This window comes from Danio aesculapii, chromosome 21 (genome assembly GCF_903798145.1).
Source record: "Danio aesculapii chromosome 21, fDanAes4.1, whole genome shotgun sequence".
Classification (NCBI taxonomy): Eukaryota; Metazoa; Chordata; class Actinopteri; order Cypriniformes; family Danionidae; genus Danio; species Danio aesculapii.
Genome location: NC_079455.1, coordinates 14,221,994 through 14,242,760, shown reverse-complemented (window position 1 = coordinate 14,242,760; position 20,767 = coordinate 14,221,994). Strand labels below are relative to the sequence as shown.

Genomic DNA, 20,767 nt, shown 5'->3' with positions numbered 1-20,767 from the left:
ACTGACAAACCTTTGAAATGACTGCAAAATCAGTCAATTGTAAAAAATTGCAGATCGAACGCAAAATGATTTTCATATAGTTCCGCCGCAGACAAGTGAAGTACACCGATTTTTAATGAGCAAAATAAATCCCACATTCATGTTTATCCATTTTTTTAATTAACAACAAATACAGAATTATACAGTAATATACAATATACAAATTATAGGGTACCGTGGTGGCACAGTGGGTAGGTAGCACGTTCGCCTCACAGCAAGGTCGCTGGTTCGAGCCTTGTCTGGGTCAGTTGGCATTTCTGTGTGGAGTTTGCTTGTTCTCCCCGTGTTGGTGTGGGTTTCTTCTAGGTGCTCCGGTTTCCCCCACAAGGCCAAAGACATGTGGTATAGGTGAATTGGGTAGGCTAAATTGTCAGTAGTGTATTAGTATGTATGAATGTTTCCCAGTGATGGGTTGCAGCTGGAAGGGCATCTGCTGCGTAAAACATATGCTGGGTAAGTTGGTGGTTCATTCCACTGTGGCAACCCCAGAGTAATAAAGGGATTAAGCCGAAAAGAAAATGAATGGTTTTGATTCAGCCCGTTTTATGTATATGAAACTTTCCCAAAATAATAAAACCTTGTACTAGGAAGGCATTTTTTGCATGAATTGGCATAATAAATGCAAATCAAAATTTTTACTTGAATACAATATTTGTTTTCTTTCTAAGAACATTTTCCACATCCACCCAGAAAATCCTCGCGTATATACAATCACTAAACATATGAACAATAGATTACTTTTACATGCAAATACAACCACAGAAATAATCAGTATCCAAATTAAATCTTTCTAAAACCTCTTTCGATATATACAATGTAAAACTTTAAATGTAACTTTTTTTACTTTGTTATTTATACAATATAAATCCCAGTTTTAATTTCAGAAGCAACGCGTTAAATCCCAACACGGAAGTGGGCGTGGACTCTCGGCGGAAGTGGTCATGAGTCTGCGCTGAATGAGAAGCAGAGAAACGTTCAAACGTGATCACGCCGAGAAGCGAAAATACTTGTTAAACCAAGGTATAGTTTTCATTATTTATTTTCTAACGAATCATAGTCACTATGTACGGTTTAACAAATGATCTATATGTTTATTTCCCGGCTACGTCAACGGAGTGTTTGTTGTGAAGCCGCCGGCCTGAGGAGGCCTCCGTGCGCTCTTTGTTTCCGCACTAGCCGTTGATCTGCCTCCATAAGAGAGACACAGATGATGATTACAGATGATGTTTTGTTACATTATAAACAATAATAGTCATCTATTTTAATGATGCATTTAAAACTTATCTTGAGCCAGATAAAGCACGTAGTTACATAAAGGCAATAAATAGTCCACGTGACTCTCAGTCATCGACGAGATTGTTTCCTGGATCAGCGCCGTTGTTCAATAATCTCTCTCTCTTTTAAGCTTGAAAACAGATTGATTGTGTTATCATGGCCGACGATGAAGGATTTGTCGTTCGTGTCCGGGGTCTGCCTTGGTCTTGCTCTACAGAAGAGGTGTCCAGGTTTTTTTCAGGTAACAATGTGGACTCTGCGCGTGTGGTAATTCTGATCCGGGTAATTGTGCTTAAAGGTTAACGAAACCACTTTTTTCTTTCACTTTTGTTTTTTAGGCTGTAAAATTTCCAGCAATGGATCAGCCATCCACTTCACATACACACGAGAAGGCAGACCAAGTGGAGAAGCTTTTGTGGAGCTGGAGTCAGAGGACGACCTGAAGATTGCGGTCAAGAAAGACAGAGAGTCAATGGGACATAGATATGTAGAAGGTAGGCATGGGCAGGTATACGATTCTGACGGTATGATAACCTTGGATAAAAATATCACGGTATTGTGATTAATGCTATAAAATATATCATTTTTAAATGTCTGGGTTAAAACAAATGCTTTTTGCCTAAAATGCCAGTGTATTTTATTCTAAGAGACATTTAAAATATTTTGGAGCAGTGAACATGTCAGGCTGAATAATTTAAATTAATCATTGACTTCTGCTGTCTTCATTAGTCAAAAACACAGATTTAAGATTTAAAACAGCATCTTTGGAGATCTTTCCTGCTGGAGGTACTGTTGTCCTAAAAACGTTAAATTCGTATACATACCCTAGGAATGGTTTAGCAGAAAATTTTGCTGGTATTTAAACCTTTCCTTTTCCAAACCATGGTATACCTTGTAAATGGTTATTTTCCCATGGCTAGTAAAAGGTATGAATTTCAGAGGTTTTTATAAACCCCCTGGCTTTGGGATAATTTTGATTTAATATGAACAAAAATAAACAAAATGTTGTTTCATGCAAGAATAAATTTTTTTTTTTTAAATAATTAAAATTGAAAGGTTATGTGACACTGGATTAATGATGCTCACCCACATTTGGGTTTACATTAATGTAAATTAGCAAAATATATTTTGGTAAACAATAATTCCCATTAATGAGCTTGTTACCTGCTAATTATGAAGATATTGGCTGTTTATTAGAACTTGTATAGTATGAGCTTATTCTGCATCTGTAGTTTTACCCAATACCTAAACCCAGCTACTGCCTTACAACCTATTAATAACCAGCAAATTAGTAATTATTGAGCTGAGACTCTTAATAGTTTGTTAATAGAATTGTACCTTTAAATAAAGTAAAACATTTCACATGTGACGAAAGCATTGCAGAGCAAAATGTTACATTTCTACTTTTAAAGTTTCAAATAGCTTTTGTGAAAATGTCTAAGTATTGGCGAAGTCATGTTACTTCTGTGTAACATTCCTGTGTAAAAATAAAGAGATGGCTTATTCCAATCGGTACTATTTTATCTCTCTCTTTCTCTCTCTCTCTCTCTTTGTATATATACATTTAAAGTGATCATACTAAATTATATTTTTAAGTGATTGAAATGTTTTTAGCAAATGGGTAACGCTTACTGTTTGAAGGATACTGCTTATAAGACTTTACAACTATATGAGACAAGATTTTACTTTAGTATTAATATCATACTAAATTATATTTTTAGATGATTGAAATGTTTTTAGCAAATGGGTAACGCTTACTGTTTGAAGGATACTGCTTATAAGACTTTACAACTATATGAGACAAGTTATAAGACTTAATTAGTATTATTGTGATGCTCTGTCATCCTTAAATATTTTCAAAAAATTTGCTTTCAAATGATTCCTGTCTTAAATATGCTTGTTTTTGGTATGTAAACGACTGTTACGCAATGTAATTTTAATGGGTAGAAATCATAGCAGATATAAGACATTAATTATTTTTGATGAGAAAAAAATTATTAAAGAGAACAAATTCTAACATGAAGAGAAAGAATTAAAATTACATATAAAACACTTGTACTTTTAAAATGTAAAGTTCACAATATTAATACCTTTAAACAAACAAATGTTGTGACCATTGGAGATTATTTAATCCAATTATTTTACCTCTTTTAATATTGCTCCCTGTTCTTCTTAGTTTTCAAATCAAACAATGTGGAAATGGACTGGGTTTTGAAGCACACTGGTCCGAACTGTCCAGAGACTGAGGGAGATGGGCTGGTCAGACTGCGCGGTCTTCCTTTTGGATGTAGCAAGGAAGAGATTGTGCAGTTTTTTTCAGGTATATTTCCAAATTCCTTCCTGTAACCCTTCACATAGTCATCTGGAGAAGTAATAAAGGCCAAGCGTAGTCCTCATTGAGGTGAATTTGGCCATTCCCATGGTTGCTAGATTACAATTTGGCACATTGGTTCATTAATCCAGCATTGTTCCTTCAAATTACTTTGCTACATTAGGAATGTTCCTTTCTTAGCTACCTACCAACTCTTGGGATGGCCACTTTATCATCATCAAGTGTAAGCAAAGTTAGTGGAATGCTTGCCCACTTTGTAGGCCATATTCCCAAGTGGTGCAACTCTCCCAGTAGGATTCATTGAAATATGCTGCTTTTTTGATTTGTTTTAACTACTTATTTTCATTCAAGAAAAGAACAAAGCACACTTTGTAAATGGGCATGTGATTTATTTAATATGTCCCCGTTGGGGTTATCTGTCCTTGGGTTGAAGGGTTGGAAATCGTGCCAAATGGGATAACATTGCCGGTGGACTTCCAGGGGAGGAGTACGGGGGAGGCCTTCGTGCAGTTTGCTTCACAGGATATAGCTGAAAAGGCTCTAAAGAAACACAAGGAAAGAATAGGGCACAGGTGGGGATGGATTGGTTGGATGGTTAAGCTGTTTTTCATGTGGTAAACATTCAAAGTGGTATGCAACATGAACTTGGACACGCACACGTCTTTACCAGAGGGCTCCCAGGGCCTTGATGGATTTCTACTGTTTGTTTTTCTTATGTGTATATTTGTGAGATGTTGAAAAAAAAAAGTCTGGATTCAAAAGGGCTGAATGCATATTTAGCGCGTAGCAATGGTGCAGCGTGGGATTTTTCTAATCCTAAGCAAATGTAAAAGAGTGCTTTGCAGCAGCCACTTTGAATATCATTTTAGACTGGATTATGTAATGGGTCTTCATTTACTGTTATGCAAAATAAGCAATAGAGATCAATGCATGGATGACACAGAAATACTTAATGTTATCTTTTAAAGGCTTTCAATTCTACGGAGACCCGGAAGGGACGTATGGTGGGGAAAAGATGGGTGGAAGAAAAAAAATTGGTGAGAAAAAAAAAGTGATGGGAAGAGATATATATATATATATATATATATATATATATATATATATATATATATATATATATATATATATATATATATATATATATATATATATATATATATATATATATATATATATATATATATATAAATATAAATTTTATTATTTTTTTTTAAGTTTTTGTGTTCTCACAAATATGTTTTGACAAACACTTCCTGTTTACTTCATACATGTCAGCCCTTGTGTTTTCACCGGGATTCTCCAGTATTTTACCATTCTATCCCACTATCATCCTATCAAGTATTTTCCCATATTTTTTCATCTGGAAAGCACGTTGAAATTATTATAAAAATGTCTGCATTCACTTTCAAACTCTGAATCAGTGAATGCATGTATAAGCACTAACTGACGGACGTGCTTCGTATGATAAACTGATCCCAGATCAGCTTCTGTACAAGCCATTTAAAGAGGGCCTAAATGCAGGACACTTTGGGGTTCGGGTGTGTGTTTAAGCAGACAAATACACTTAATAACATATGAACATGTCCGTCATGTGTGTTTTATTCTAAACAACTAATTTTCTCGTAAATGAGCACAAACAGTTACTTCAGTAATTTAAAGCTTTCTTTCTATATCTGTGCATTCTTACAGTGACCTCTTATCAAACACAATAAAATGAGGAATTCATTTGCTGCTCTTCACTTGTTTGATAACAGAGGTGTCACTTTAAATGGCGTGTACAGAAGCTGATCTGGGATCAGTTTATCATACACAGTGTGCCTGCCAGTCACCGCTTGTACATGCATTCACTGATTCAGAGGTTGCATATTAAGGGCGATGATCAATGCACAGCTTTAATGGAAAGAATGTGAATGCAGACATTTTTATATTAATTTCATTGTGCTTTCAAGATGAAAAATATGGGAAAATACTTAATGATGGCATGATAGTGGGACAGAATGGTAAAATATGGTAGAATCCCAGCAAAAACGGGAGGGTTGACATGTATGAAGTTTGTCAAGCAACAGTTTTGAGAGAGAACGCAAAAACGTGTAAAAAAATATGTATCTTCTTATCACTGTTTTTTTTTTCTTCCCGTTCCCCCTCCCACCATCATGTCCCTTCCAGGTCTCCGTAAAATTCTTATATTCTTAGGTACTGAAAATATTAACTAAGTTAAACTGGGTGTAATTTTATAGTTGTATTTGGAAAAAATGGGTTACTGTTGGCTTTTAAATAAAACAAACCTATTTTAGTTGGGGCTGATCAGTACATGAAATATTGCGATACATTTTGTCTGATAATTTACTTCTACATCAATTTGGCAGCCAATTAAACAGCAAAAATAAATGCAACAATAACCAGTCGCTTGTAGGTCTGCATTTTTTTTTTTGCAACTTTTGGTTTTTGAAAACGCTGTTTTCACTATAAACTTAATTTTTTAATGCTAAAAGTGAAACTTAAACAAATATAAAATGTTAAGTGCATAATATAATCTGTTTTGGAACATAAATTTAAAGCATTTTTCAGACAATATATAACGTGCCACAATATACGGTACTATTTCTATATTTTAAGTCAAGCTGCATAATTTAGTAGATTACATGGTATCAGGAATACTTTATTGAACTCTGAAATGCATGGATATTGTACATGTAGCGCAGGTAAAGGTTTACCTGTGTTCTTTGCTGTCCATTTTACATCTGAACAGGAGTGTGTTTCGGGTTCTTGCATTGCACCTTAATGCTCATCTGTACGATTGTAGGTATATTGAGATCTTTAAGAGCAGCCGAGCTGAAGTGCGGACCCATTATGAGCCTCCACGTAAAGGCATGGGAATGCAGAGACCTGGGCCTTATGACCGGCCCAGCGGAGGAGGGAGGGGCTACAATGGCATGAGTCGTGGGGGATCCTTCGACCGGATGCGCCGTGGAGGATATGGTGGAGGTTTGAACTGATTTTTTATTTTTTTATTTTTTGATAATTCTCCTTTTAATCTGTGCTTTACTTGAAATAACAGATGTGTTTGGTTTGAATAGGAGTGTCAGATGGGCGTTACGGTGATGGTGGTAATTTTCAGAGTACCACAGGTCATTGTGTTCATATGAGAGGACTCCCTTACCGGGCCACCGAACCCGATATCTACAATGTAAGTGGCTGCTGTTTGATAGGCTGTATTTTTGTGTGTGGTAAATTATTTATTGTGAATTTTTTTTAATTTATTTATTTTTTTCCTATACAGTTTTTCTCTCCTCTGAACCCGGTGCGTGTGCACATTGAGATCGGTCCAGATGGACGGGTGACCGGTGAGGCTGACGTTGAGTTTGCGACACATGAAGATGCAGTGGCTGCAATGTCAAAGGACAAGGCCAACATGCGTAAGTTAGGGGATTGCCTAAATCAGGGGTCCCCAACCCTGGAGATCTACCTTCCTGCAGGTTTCAGCTGCAACCTTGATCAAACACACCTGATTTTAATTATCAAGTGCTGCTTCAAGTTGTTTTAGTTGTGCTTGATTAGGGTTGGAGCTAAATTCTGCAGGAAGGTAGATCTCCAGGAACAGGGTTAAGCACCTTATAATCTAATGAGAATTAGATGGCATGTATGCAATGTAACTTAAATTCAACAAATGGACCATCAAAATAAAGTATTACCCAAGTAATAACAAATTTTATTTGGAATTGAAAGGGTCAAAAGATATTGGACAGGAAATATTTTAGAATAAACATTATTTATAAACAATATTATTTTACATTTTTTTTTTTATATATATATATATATATATATATATATATATATATATATATATATATATATATATATATATATATATATATTTTTTTTTTTAACTGACATCCAAATAACTATTATATTCAAAACAGGAGTTGAGTACTGAACTAAACAGCTCTTTTTAACACAGTTTAATTGTTATATAATCATAATGGCAATTGTAATTGTAGGCCTTATTTTTCACTTTCAGCTCAAAACCGATAATAATCCCTATAGCACGTTCTTTATCTTTTTGCATCTGAACAATTCGGATATTCTTCGGCCCGCCCCTGTTATTGAGACCGTCTGCCCTTTCATTCACAAGTTTCTCCAGACTTCGTCCTCCATCTTATAGATCCTGGTTTCTGCTTCTGCAATCCTTTTGTTATGCTTGTTAGAGCTGCACAATTCTGGCTAAAAAATTTTTTTTTTTTTTTTTTTTTTTTTTTTTTTTTTTTTGCTTAATCAAGTTTACAATTTTCTTACGATTCTATAGATGTAAAATAAAGATTATTGTGAGTAGGCTATTATTATTGTTATTTCTTAAACGTATAGTTAAAAAAACAACAACAATAATAATAATATTAAGTGTAGGTCCACTGTTGGTTAAAATGCTCAATTTTGAATACACTTTAAATGGTGGACTCCTGGTCATAAATGCACAGTAAAATGATGACATCAGAAAACAACTATTCATAATTCTGATGTTGAATCTTTATGTTTGAGAGACATGCTTGCAATCTGTCATTGACAACATTATTAGACCGTTTATTTCTAATGGTAAGATCAAAACATTTGTCATTATCAGATTCCCTCGTGCATTATATTCAACGTTATATAGGCTAGAGTAGTTATACTGATACTGTTACACATTTATTCTCATGCACAACACTCTGTGTTTGCTTTGAAAGAAAAACATTAAATGCCTGTCGCAATCATAACTCTAAAATGCGATATGATTATTTAAATGTGTCCGCATATATAAAAGCGCTCGTTTTTAGTTTGTTTGGACCCCAGAAATGAAGGAAAAAACTTGTGTAAATTTGACAGGAGCAGCGTGTCTGTTTGACGTGTCACCTGATCCATATCATAGTCAGGTCGAAAGGTAAAAAAAAAGTTGAGGAGAGACAGTTAATTCTCTTCAAAAGCCAGGTGAGCAACACAAGTTTATTGGTTTTCTTTTTCCATTATGTAGTTAATAACGAAAGATATATTACATGACCTTGCGTTGTTTCCATGTCACATCTCATGTTTGTTTGGTTGTGAGACGTGGTTTGGACAGTTGTCGGCGATTCTTCCTATTTTAAAGTCATGCAGTGTGAACTCTCCTGTCACTTATCCATCCTAGTGTAAACACAGCACCGACAGAACGCTAACCCAGATTGTCAAGCAATGTGAAAACATCCGTGACACGGCTACTTTGAAAATCATGCAGTCTGAACTCGGCATTAGTTACAACTTTTACCTGTTATTCACAGCCTATGCCGGTTCTGTTCACTAAAGTAGACTTAATTCACAGGTGCGAGCCCGCCTTCTTTGTGGTAACAGCTTACGGTTAGCTCAAGTCACGCAGCAAAAGTATCCATTACATGAAGACAGAAATTACATTTTTGGGTGAATTATACCTTAAATACAGTATGTGACTTTTTCAACACCATTTGGAGGTGTCTATGTTGCTGAGCTACGTATATAAAACAATGTGGAGACTTGTGCGGCCACCTTTGCTTCTCTCCAGAACCTTAAAACATGATTGGCAGAATCTTAGAAATAGGGGGCCCTAAATAGAAATAGAAATCCTAGGGGGTCGAATTGAGATCTTTTTTTGATTAATCGTGCAGCTCTAATGCAACGAGCGCGGTGCATTTGCAGTATCTTTGATATCGGGTCCATTTTATCATCTATGCGTTTAGAGATATTAGCTGTAATCTCCACAACCCCCTCCAACAATGGGTTCGTGGATGAGCTCGTGTAAGAGCATCAGGATGTTCGTCAGCCACTTCACAGCTGGTAAACTGCATTTTTGTATGTAGTACATTTTCTGATTGCCTCATAGTAGTCATCTATGCTCATAATGTAGAATGCCAAGTCTGAGCGTGTAAAAGTGTAACTTCTACTGAAAGTTTTGAAATAAAATGACAACGTGACACTACCGTTTAACTAAACACAGCCTTCCTTCAAGCCACCATCTTGGAACCTCCTCTTTTTGCATCTGAAGATTCAATATGTAGTAATGATTTTTTTTCCTTCATGTACTGAGACAGAAATCTCTACTTTAGTAGCATGTGTTTACAGTTCAGAATGCATTAATTACTTAATGATTTTTTTATTTACTCAAATGATCTAGCTCTCTTATGTTAGCAATGAAACAAGAATTTAGTTAATTTCAGCCCCACTCCTGCTAGTAATTACATGATTTAGATGTTTAGATAACAAGTGGTTAGTGTTTTCACCACCTCTGGAATGGTTAAAGAATCTAAAAAAAAAATACAATGTACAAACTGCTTTTTCTAAATAATTTGTTTCCCTCTTTTCCTTTTCAGAACACAGATATGTTGAGTTGTTCCTAAACTCAACAGCAGGGGGAAGTAATGGGGGCTATGGAGGGCAGATGATGGGAGGAATGGGTAAGTTAAGCATTTAACTACTCTCGCTACTAAGGGCAATTTGATGCCGTGCGTCAACAATGATCTGTTCATAGTTGTTGTCAGTCAATACTGAAGCAGCTGACATCAGGCTAAAATATCACTTTTAAAAGAAAAAACACATTTTCATGTTTCTAGGAAATCAGTCATCTTATGGGCACGGAGGACAACAGATGGGTGGAGGATACACTGGAGGATACAGCAGCCAGTCCAGCATGGGAGGCTACAATGACTACAGTGCGTTTTAACTTTTGTACTGTTTTAAACAGCAGTTACAGTTTTAAATAGTGTAATGCAGTTAAGCAGTGTAATGCTACACTGGAAATGACGCATACCTCAGTTAACGCTTGACTTTTTTTTTAAATTTGTATTTTATTTATATATATATATATATATATATATATATATATATATATATATATATATATATATATATATATATATATATATATATATCTATATATCTCGTTTTTTGCTTCTGTGTATGTGTATATATATGTGTGTGTGTGTGTATGTATGTATGTATGCGTTTCCACTTTGTATAGTAGCTTTCAAATCTTGTCATGACAGGCATTATACATCAAATAATTAAGAAATTATTAACCGGTTAAGTAAAATAATGACTGTAAATGCTAAAATAGTGCATATTTCAGATAGATATCATTTCTCTAATGAAATGACAAGCTGTGGATGATGAATGACTGAAATAAATGTACAAAATACATTTATTTATTACTTGTTGTTTTAATTTTCTAATAAACTGGACACCTTTGATTTAAAGTAACAAGTTAGACAGAGCTTCTTAAGGATATTGGATGAAAGGTCAATGGAAAATGTTAAAAGATTGATCCTAAAAATTTTGAGTAGCAAACTGAAAGAGAATACAATAATGTTTATTGCAAATTTTTAATATGATGTATTTATTCTGTCAACAGATAGCCAGGGTGGGATGAGCAACAGCTATTACGGTGGCAGCCGTGGCTCGGTGGGCATGAATGGCATGGGAGGAGGCTGGGGCATGTAGATGCCCCTGAAGGAGTATTCTTAAGTTTAGGGTCGTCTTGATTCTGCTGAGGCCGTCTGGGTTTTGTTCTGTCGCAACGAGGAATACGGGGAGAATCCGATTCACACTTTGCCCACCTGTACTCTGAATTTCAGCGTTGGAATCAGTGTTATTTCCTGCAATTCCTGAGTTTAAGGGTCAGAAGGCCCCGTTATTAATGCTTGTAAATATCCTCCAGGCGTATCGATCACTTCAGAGACTGTAGCACATCGGCCTTGCATGGCATGAGGAGCTGCAACTCCACTTTTTATAATGCGAAAAGAACTTTGTCAACCTTATTTTTAAAAAAGTGAACTGGAAAATGTTTATTTTTTTTCTTGTCCAAGCTACTTCACGAATGCATATTTTAATTTTTCATTATTGTAGATGCCACAGTCCCCCTCTTTTGGTCTGTCTTTGATTTCTCGTATGTGTGGTTAATAAACATTCACAAAGGTATTGTCTCTAATTCATGCTCAAGGCTTTTTTTTTTTTTTTTCCTCTTTTTGTCAAACAGGTCAAAACAATGGTAAAACGGAGCCAAAGGCTAACCAGATTAGTATGTTTTAGCAACATAAAAAAATATTAATAAAGGCAGCTTTAGACTATAAACAGAATCTGCATGTACATTAGGATTGTCAGATTATCTTTTGTGCACAAGGTGGTGCCAGAGATCCCACTAAGGGTGGTCAAAACGTTTTACTGGCACATTTTGTATTAAAATAACTGCTAATAATGATCTATTTCTGGGTCTTAAAATAGTTTTTTTAAATGCATTATTTCGATGCAATCAATAGACCGTTTTAATTTGGTACGTGAATTTTTAAGTTCTTTAACAATTTATTTTTCTTAAGCTTACAATTTATGAATGTAATGTTTCAAAAGCTTTATTTTGACAAAAAAGTAAATGAATACTGCCTCAAACCAATGTTATAGTTAAACTAGCGTAAAATTAATTTATAATTAACCCGATAATAAACACCAGACAGTGACACTACTAACCCCCTCAAAAGTATTGACTTGTAAAATTAAGAATCGGTGTGGAAAATTTGATTTGCTTTGCTGATAGAGGTGTGGCACCAAGCAATTCATAAAGCGGAAGTGTGTGACGGTGCCGTAGTCTGTAGAAAAAAAACTGGCCAGTGTATATAACCGGCGCGCGTTCGTGTGTCCTGCTCGCCGCACGAGACTTTTGACACAGTCTCCAGCACGCGCATTAGCGCGTCCAGATCAGATCGCGCGGACGGCGCTGGAGGCAGCGAGGTTCAGTCAGACCGACTACTGCTTTTAAAATGTCTTGGATTATACCAAAGAAAAGGAAGATGGATACATTGCGAATTATATTTCTCGTCCATTGTCTCGGTAAGTGTTTAAACAAGGCTTTTATACCAGATTTTACCAAACATGCTCATGGACCTGCTCCGTGTGTGGGACTTTGGTCAACTTGGTGTTGAGTAAAATAAGATAACTATTTAACGTTAGCTCTAAAATATATATATTTTTGTTCTTCAACCGTAACACGCTTTTTCTACGAGGTTATTATAATAACTTTTCACAGATCAATTTATACACTTTTTTTTATTCACGTATCTACAATCACCATCAGCTTTACAAACTGCTACTGTACAATGACAAATGTTTTGTTGTTTAAACCCAACTTTGGTTTAAAATATGAACAAACACTTTGTTTTTTATATCTTTCTTAATATATATATATATATATTATTTAGAATTTTATGTTGACTTGGTTTTGTGCGTAAATTGCTCCAACTTGGATTGAAACCACCCTGCACTTTTATTTGAGCGAAATTATCAGTCAGTGTGTATATATGTAGATATATAAAAACTATATATATATAAACTATATATATATATATATATATATATATATATATATATATATATATATATATATATATATGAAGACAGAATAAATATGTGTTATTATAGATGTGTGAAAAAAGTGCCTTGTGCTCCAGTGTTACTCAAGGTGTGCAGTGGCGCCTCTGTGGACAGGTTTGAGAGTGGAAAACCCAGGACAACAGAGGTCAACCTGTTTCACACCTCAGAGAAAACAAACATAACAGGGCTCCAGGCGGACAATGGGACCAGTGTAGGTGATGATGACTATGAAGAAGATTATGAAGGGGATTATGAGCTGAACCTGCCAAGAGGTAAATTTGCTTCTCATTAGCAAGTCACTTTAAGATTGGCTTAAAAAACATTTTTAATGCTCAATGCTAAAATCTTATGAATTTAAATAACAGATTCAGTGCAACACATTTTAGGAACAACAACAACAAAAAAAAAAAAAAATTGGTGAAAGCAATGTAGATGTTGGAAGCATTTCATTAAATGTTAGCTGAATGGCATTAGTTTTAAAAAAGATAACCCATAATTTTTACAATTCCTTACTATTTTAGTATTGCAAATGTACTAGAGCTGCACGGTTCTGGATAACAGAATTTAATTGAGAATATCGTTCTGGATTGAATAATTTAGTCTCTCACTAATAACTGTGTCCAAAATCACACCTCCCTACTATACAGTGCACGATAAACAGTATGTGAGCTGATCATTATGTCCAGATTCATTTTAGGCACCCACCCCATAAGGCCACAGGAGTGGATTTATGAATGGAAGTGACTGGATACAACTGATGCTGGTAGTTCATATGATAATCAATTTACATAATTGTAAATAATAAATTACTATAATAAATTAACATAATAAATTACATTTTTTTCATATTACCCATGTTCATACCATATAGAACAGTGTTTCTCAACCACCTTCCTGGAGGACCACCGGCTCTGCACATTTACCATGTCTCCTAAACCAAACACACCAGATTCATATAATAAGCTCATTAGCAGAGACTGAACGACCTGTAATGGGTGTGATAGACAAAGGAGACAACCAAAACATGCAGTGTTGGTGGTCCTCCAGAAACATGGTTGAGAAACACTGCTATAGAATATACAATTTAATGTCAAGTCAGTTAAAATTCAGTCAGGTAGTCTGCAATTTCAAACACACCTTAACTGCATCCTAAACCACATACTTCCCTACCATATAGTTTGTGAAAAACAGTAGACGAGACGTACCCAGATAACCTACTACTTCATGCAAGATTCTGTAGTGCGCATCAATGAATATTGTACACTCATGACGCCATGCGAAAGAATTTATGAATGGGAGTGAAGCGCCGCAACTGACATGGGTAGGTCATGTGATAACGACAACATGGTAAATGAAGTACGTCCGAATTCCATTCATACTACCCACATTCATACTATTTAGAAGGTTCTTTTCTAACGGTTGTGAAGTACGTTAAAATCAAATTATATTACCTACATGAGTAGTATGTGCTATTTTAGATGTAACTATACTATTTGAAAATTAGTAGGTGGGAAGTAACCGGATGACCTACTTCTTCTAGTTAGATTCCGAAATGCACATTAAATTGACACTTTACTTTATCTCATAAGGATTTATTTATAAATGGAAGTGAAGTGACACAACTGACATGGGTAGTTCATGTGTTATTGACGAAATGGTGGATGAAGTGTGTATGAATTGCAATGGTCGTGAAGTAAATTCAAATTCAAATGTAGTAACTTTTCAGCTAGTAATTGCGCAATTTAGGATGCAGCTCTTGGTGCATTGACAGATACTTTTTATGTTACTTGTCGCCACCTTCTGGCGTATGAATGTAATTGTTACTTTTAAAACATTATTAACTCTATTTTGATGTTTATATTCAAACAATAAACTATAGTCCTTTAATAAAAAAAAACTTTTTTGATAATTTGAATGTTTGTGGCACAAAAAAATAATAAACATAATAAACAAATAAAATAAACAAAACTTCTGGGTTGATCGTATTTGTCAAAGGCTTAATAAACATTTGCTATTCACTGTCTTTTTCCAGTGTCATTATGTAGAAACAATGAATTGAAGGCACAGCCTTTTATCACTTTAATTGACTTTAAATAAGTTGTGCAGCTCTAAAATGTACATTCATGCATTTCACAGCTAAACCAGTGAATAGTTTAGTGTTGGACAATTGTACTATATTAGATCATCATGGACTGACATCACTCTTGCTCAACAGTGGCATTTTCCACCAAACCCAAACATCCGTCTGCGATGCCCACTACTGAGAAGACAAAAAAAAGAAAAAGGAAGGGCAAAGGGAAAGGCAGGGGGAAGAAGAAGAACCCCTGCGAGGAGGAATACAAAGATTTCTGTATTCATGGAGTGTGTCATTATCTGCGGGATTTACGCACTCATTCTTGTGTGTGAGTTTCATGCAGTTCCATTGTCTTAGTTAAAAAAATAACAATTCAGTCATCGTTTACTTCCCTTAAGTCGTTCCAAAACCTGTCTGAGTTTCTTTCTTCCGTTAAGCACAAAAGGAGATATTTTAAAGAATGTTGGAAACAGGTAACCATTGACTTCCATTGTATTTTTTTCTACTATAAATGTCAATGGTTTCCAACATTCTTTAAAATGTCTTCCTTTTGTGTTCAAGCGAATAAAAAAAACACATAAAGGTTTGGAACCAATTAGGGTGAGTGAATGATGATTACAATTTTGTCTAGATGATTTTGTCTTAGTTTAGGTTTATTGACACTTTTGTCTAAAATGGTGAATAATTGAGGGTAAATATATTAAATTTACAGATAAAAAAGGATAAAAGATAACAGATTTCTTGCTTTAATCCGCTTCTTAAAAGGATAATTCACCCAAAAATGAAAATTCATTCATTTGCTGATATCCTTCACTTGTTTAAAACCAGTCTGAGTTTCTTTCTCGCACAAAAAAGGATATTTTGAAGAATGTTGGTAGGTGGCACCCATTGACTTCCATAGTATTTTTTTTCCTACTATGGAAATCATTGGGTACCAGCATTCTTCAAAATATATTCATTTGTGTTAAAGGTTTTAAAACACATGAGGGAGAGTAAATGATGTGTTATTTTAAATTTTGGGGTGGACTATCCCTTTAAGTCTGGTGTCATGCATCACAGTTTCTAGGTCCAAACACTATCAGATGCCAAAAGCAAACAAATGGCATTATTATACACTCACAGTGTGATAAAATACTTTTCAAAAATCATCATTGCAATATTTATATCTAAATTATAGTTTGTGATGCAGCAAGTCTAAAGACTGACGAACACCATGATTTTGTAACAGCATTTCATACATTACTACTTTAATAATCGGATAGGAAAAGAATGTTATCTAGGAATATTACCTCTCTCTCTTGATATGATATGGCTGTGATTTTGACCCTCTAAATGGCTTCTCATCCAGATGTCATGGAGGATACTCTGGGGAGAGATGTCACGTATTCATCCTGCCGGTGGGGAAGGAGGAGCAGCGTTACAGCCGAACCACAGCGCTGGCGGTCATAGCAGTGGTTCTGTCCCTCATGTGTCTCGCAGTCATCGCTATTCTGCTGGCATTAAGGTCAGTTACTGTCAGTCAGCATTGTGCAGCATTCTTAATCATTAACCCGTTATTGATTTACAGAATTCCTTAGATATTCTGCATGCTTTTCTGACAGGTACCACAAAAAAGATGACGCTGATGTAGAAAGCGAAGAAAAGGTCAAACTCGAGGCAACGTCAGTAAAACAGTGATAACAAAGGTAAATAGTTCTCTGTGAACTCCCAGATTTGTCTGTTATTAATTTGTTTTCACATGCACGCACAAATTTACTTTAAAAAATGTATTTATATATATATATATATATATATATATATATATATATATATATATATATATATATATATATATATATATATATATATACAGTTGAAGTCAGAATTATTAGCCCCCCCGTTTATTTTTTTTCCCAATTTCTGTTTAACGGTGAGAAGATTTTTTTCAACACATTTCTAAACATAATAGTTTTAATAATTCATTTCTAACAACTGATTTATTTTGGGGTAATGCATTACAAGCAACACGAGTTACGTAATAATATTTCTTTTCTAAGTAGCGAGTAAAGTAGCACAATACTTAAAAAAATTAAGTAATAATATTTGAGTTGCTTTTTAAAAAACGTAATGCAAGTAACTTGTTAGTTTAATTAAATAGCTTTAAAAAAAATACATTGCTGATTTTAAAATGAACATAGTCAGGTTAAATCCCGCACACAATGGGAGAATGCAGAAATAGAAAGAAATAAAGATGGCAAAGCCTGACATTTTTGCTATGGAAATATTCTCATTATTTTGAACACATGGAAGAAAAGGACAAGAGGATTATCTGAATGGACAGTGATTTTACTTTACTAATAAGATAAAAAATACAAAAGTAGCAAACACATTGATTTAAACTTTCATTAATCTGTATATATGACATGTATAGCTCTGGTGCCAGGAAGTTCCCCGAAGATTTTTTAATGTGTTTTTTTAAGTAGAGGGAAAAAATCACTTTCCCGAACTCTCACATTCAATCTGCCCAGTTGGTGGAATGAACTCCCTAACTACATCAGAACGGCAGAGTCACTTGCTGTCTTCAAGAAACGACTAAAAACGCAACTGTTTAGTCTCCACTTTCCTTCCTAATCTGCAACTGCCTCTCTGGCTATACCACTAACTGTGCCCTCTCTCTCTCTCTCTCTCTCTCTCTCTCTCTCTCTCTCTCTCTCTCTCTCAAAAAAAAAAAAAAATCAAAAAAATTTTTTACTAATGCTTTGCTGCTTAGACTCTACACACCTGAAACTTGTCTATAGCACTTGTTCACTGCTGCTCTTATAGTTGTGTAAATTGCTTCCTTGTCCTCATTTGTAAGTCGCTTTGGATAAAAGCCTCTGCTAAATGACTAAATGTAAATGTAATTGTAAAGTAAATGAAGGTTATACAGTGTTCAGTGTGCAGTGGTCCTCTAGTTTACTCCTCTATTCTACTTTCAAGTTCTATAAGATATCAAGCCTCAGCCAAGTCAAAAGAGTATTGCAAAAGTAGCATAACACATTACTTACTATAAAAAGTAACTAAGTAATGCAATTAGTTACTTTTTTGGAAGTAACTCAATATTGTAATGCATTACTTTCAAAAGTAACTTTCCCCAACACTAGTTATAATATATACAGTTGAAATCAGAATTATTAAACACCCTTTGAATTTTTTTTTTTTTTTAAATATTTCCCAAATGATGTTTAACAGAGCAAGGAAATTTTCACAGTATGTCTGATAATATTCTTTCTTCTGGAGAAAGTCTTATTTGTTTTATTTAGTCTAGAATAAAAGCAGTTTTACATTTTTTAAAAAACATTTTAAGGTCAAAATTATTATCCCCTTTCAGCTATATATTTTTTCGATAGTCTACAGAACAAACCATCGTTATACGATAACTTTCCTAATTACCCTTACCTGTCTGGTTAACCTAATTAACCTAGTTAAGCCTTTAAATTGCCCTTTAAGCTGAAAACTTGTGTCTTGAAAAATATCAAATATTATTAACTGTCATCATGACAAAGATAAATAAATCAGTTATTAAAAATGAGTTATTAATACTATTATGATTAGAAATGTGTCAAAAAAATCTTCTCTCCGTTAAACAGAAATTGAGGAAATAAAATAAACAGGGGGGCTAATAATTCAGGGGGGCTAATTATTCTGACTTCAGCTGTATTTGTGTGTATAGGCTGACAGACAGACAGACAGACAGACAGACAGACAGACAGACAGACAGACAGACAGACAGACAGACAGATAGATAGATAGATAGATAGATAGATAGATAGATAGATAGATAGATAGATAGATAGATAGATAGATAGATAGATAGATAGATAGATAGATAGATAGATAGATAGATAGATAGATAGTAATTATTGTCTTTTTTTAGTATATTGTAGATTCAAATGTGTTTTTAGATTAAAAAGACTACATAATCATTTATTAATTTTTACAGTAATGTAAAACTATAATATTAACTATAGATATTTCCTTAGCAAATATAATTTGTACAAATGAAGAGTTCAGATGCAAAAACCTCTAAATGCCATCCAAAATTTTCTTCTAAACTTTTTCTGCATTTTTCTCAGACTCTTGTGTGTAGGTTCAGTAATTTTAAGTGTTTGTTGGTGAATAGGGTATTTTCATTGCAGGTAAAGTAAAAAAAACTGAACATAAATATAAGTGGAGAAAAATGCTTGTTTTTGAAAGAAATTTCAGCTGGCATTTAGAGGTTTTTGCATCTGAATTCTTCAAATATAAGTATTCATGTATGCATGTCTATGTGTTGTGTGTATATAGTGAGTTTTAATTCGTTTTTAAATATGTTTCAGTAGTTTTTATTTACTTTCATAGTATATCTTGCTTTTTAAAATAAATGAAATTTGCAAATATTTATTTATATATTTTTAAATGAATGTTTTCCAGGATAAAGAAAGCCACAAGGTCATGTGACCCATGGATAGACAGCACTATACATCTCATCAAGGGCATGGTTTCTACATTATTCCTAGTGGTAATAATTACTTCTCTACAGTTTTTGCACCTCCTTCATATTTGTTGTGCACCCCTGATGTCCTGCAGTATTGGTGTCTGTCTAAACTGGCATGAAAGATGCTTTAAACACTGCCCCGTGTGCAGTACATGTACAGTACTGTCATGGAGATCACACAGACAGGACTGAAAACGATGAATGTATCGCGACTTCAATCAAAGTTGCTTTTGTTTTGTTCGTTGCTTATTTATTTATGTTGAAAAGCTGAGTTTCTGGTTTCTCCCATCAGTCTGAATCTGTAGTACTGTCAAAAACGCCACAAAGCACTTGTAATTATTTATTTATAATGTATTTGTTATTTATTTTGATATGTAACAATTGTGTGTACTGAATGCACTGCGAGTTTTGTAAATGTGTTTTTATTGTATAGGTATTTATTATCGATGAATACAATCAAATAATGTTCTAATAGGACTGAAGTTGCATCACAAACTTTACAATCACATTCGGAGGACAGTACGGTTTGAATAATATTTTAGCTAAACTGTGAATTGAACATTTGCGTATGCAATCAAATAAATGTACTCTGCAGGAATGTCAGACGCAAGGCTTAAGTCTTTTTTTATATGTATTACTGAGAAAGTGTAGCTTAAATTAAGTGAAATAAAATGGAATATGTTTATTAGAGTGTTTGTTTTATGCGTTTAGTATAAATAACATGATTTCATGTACTAATTTCAAGCAATGGTAAACAATTTCTGCTGTTTAATAAACTATTGTGACTTGCTAAGTGTCTCTTATTTTTGTTCTAGTATTTATGGTGAAAACCTGGGAAAGATTCATTATTGGCATTCATTCATTTTTTCATTTTCCTTCGGCTTAGTCCCTTTATTTATCTGGGGTCGCCACAACGGAATGACTTGCCAACTTATCCAGCATATGTTTTACACAGCAGATGCCCTTCCAGCTGCAACCCCTACTGGGAACCATCCATACACACTCATTCACACACATAGACTACCAATTTAGTGTATTCAATTCACCTATATCACATGTCTTTGGACTGAGGGGGAAATCCACACGAACACAGGGAGAACATACAAACTCCACACAGAAATGCCAACTGACACAGCCGGGACTCGAACCAGCGACCTTC

At 34.5% G+C, this 20,767-nt stretch overlaps 2 protein-coding genes across 2 annotated transcripts; both read left to right on the top strand.

Annotated features, from left to right (window-relative positions):
- The first annotated feature begins 950 nt into the window (after nucleotides 1–950).
- hnrnph1l (heterogeneous nuclear ribonucleoprotein H1, like) lies at nucleotides 951–11,606 on the top strand. The gene is made up of 11 exons (XM_056446003.1): nucleotides 951–1,059; nucleotides 1,445–1,555; nucleotides 1,653–1,808; nucleotides 3,491–3,634; nucleotides 4,080–4,218; nucleotides 6,450–6,631; nucleotides 6,724–6,833; nucleotides 6,927–7,062; nucleotides 9,994–10,077; nucleotides 10,234–10,332; nucleotides 11,031–11,606. Exons 2-11 carry the CDS (start codon nucleotides 1,471–1,473, stop codon nucleotides 11,117–11,119), a joined length of 1,224 nt encoding a protein of 407 aa, XP_056301978.1. The 5' UTR covers nucleotides 951–1,059; nucleotides 1,445–1,470; the 3' UTR covers nucleotides 11,120–11,606.
- Nucleotides 11,607–12,274: 668 nt separating this feature from the next.
- On the top strand, nucleotides 12,275–20,388 carry hbegfb (heparin-binding EGF-like growth factor b). The gene is made up of 6 exons (XM_056446289.1): nucleotides 12,275–12,499; nucleotides 13,117–13,311; nucleotides 15,255–15,441; nucleotides 16,462–16,617; nucleotides 16,715–16,798; nucleotides 19,545–20,388. The coding sequence occupies exons 1-5, from the start codon at nucleotides 12,430–12,432 to the stop codon at nucleotides 16,788–16,790; spliced, it is 684 nt and encodes a 227-aa protein (XP_056302264.1). The 5' UTR covers nucleotides 12,275–12,429; the 3' UTR covers nucleotides 16,791–16,798; nucleotides 19,545–20,388.
- The last annotated feature ends 379 nt before the right edge of the window (nucleotides 20,389–20,767 follow it).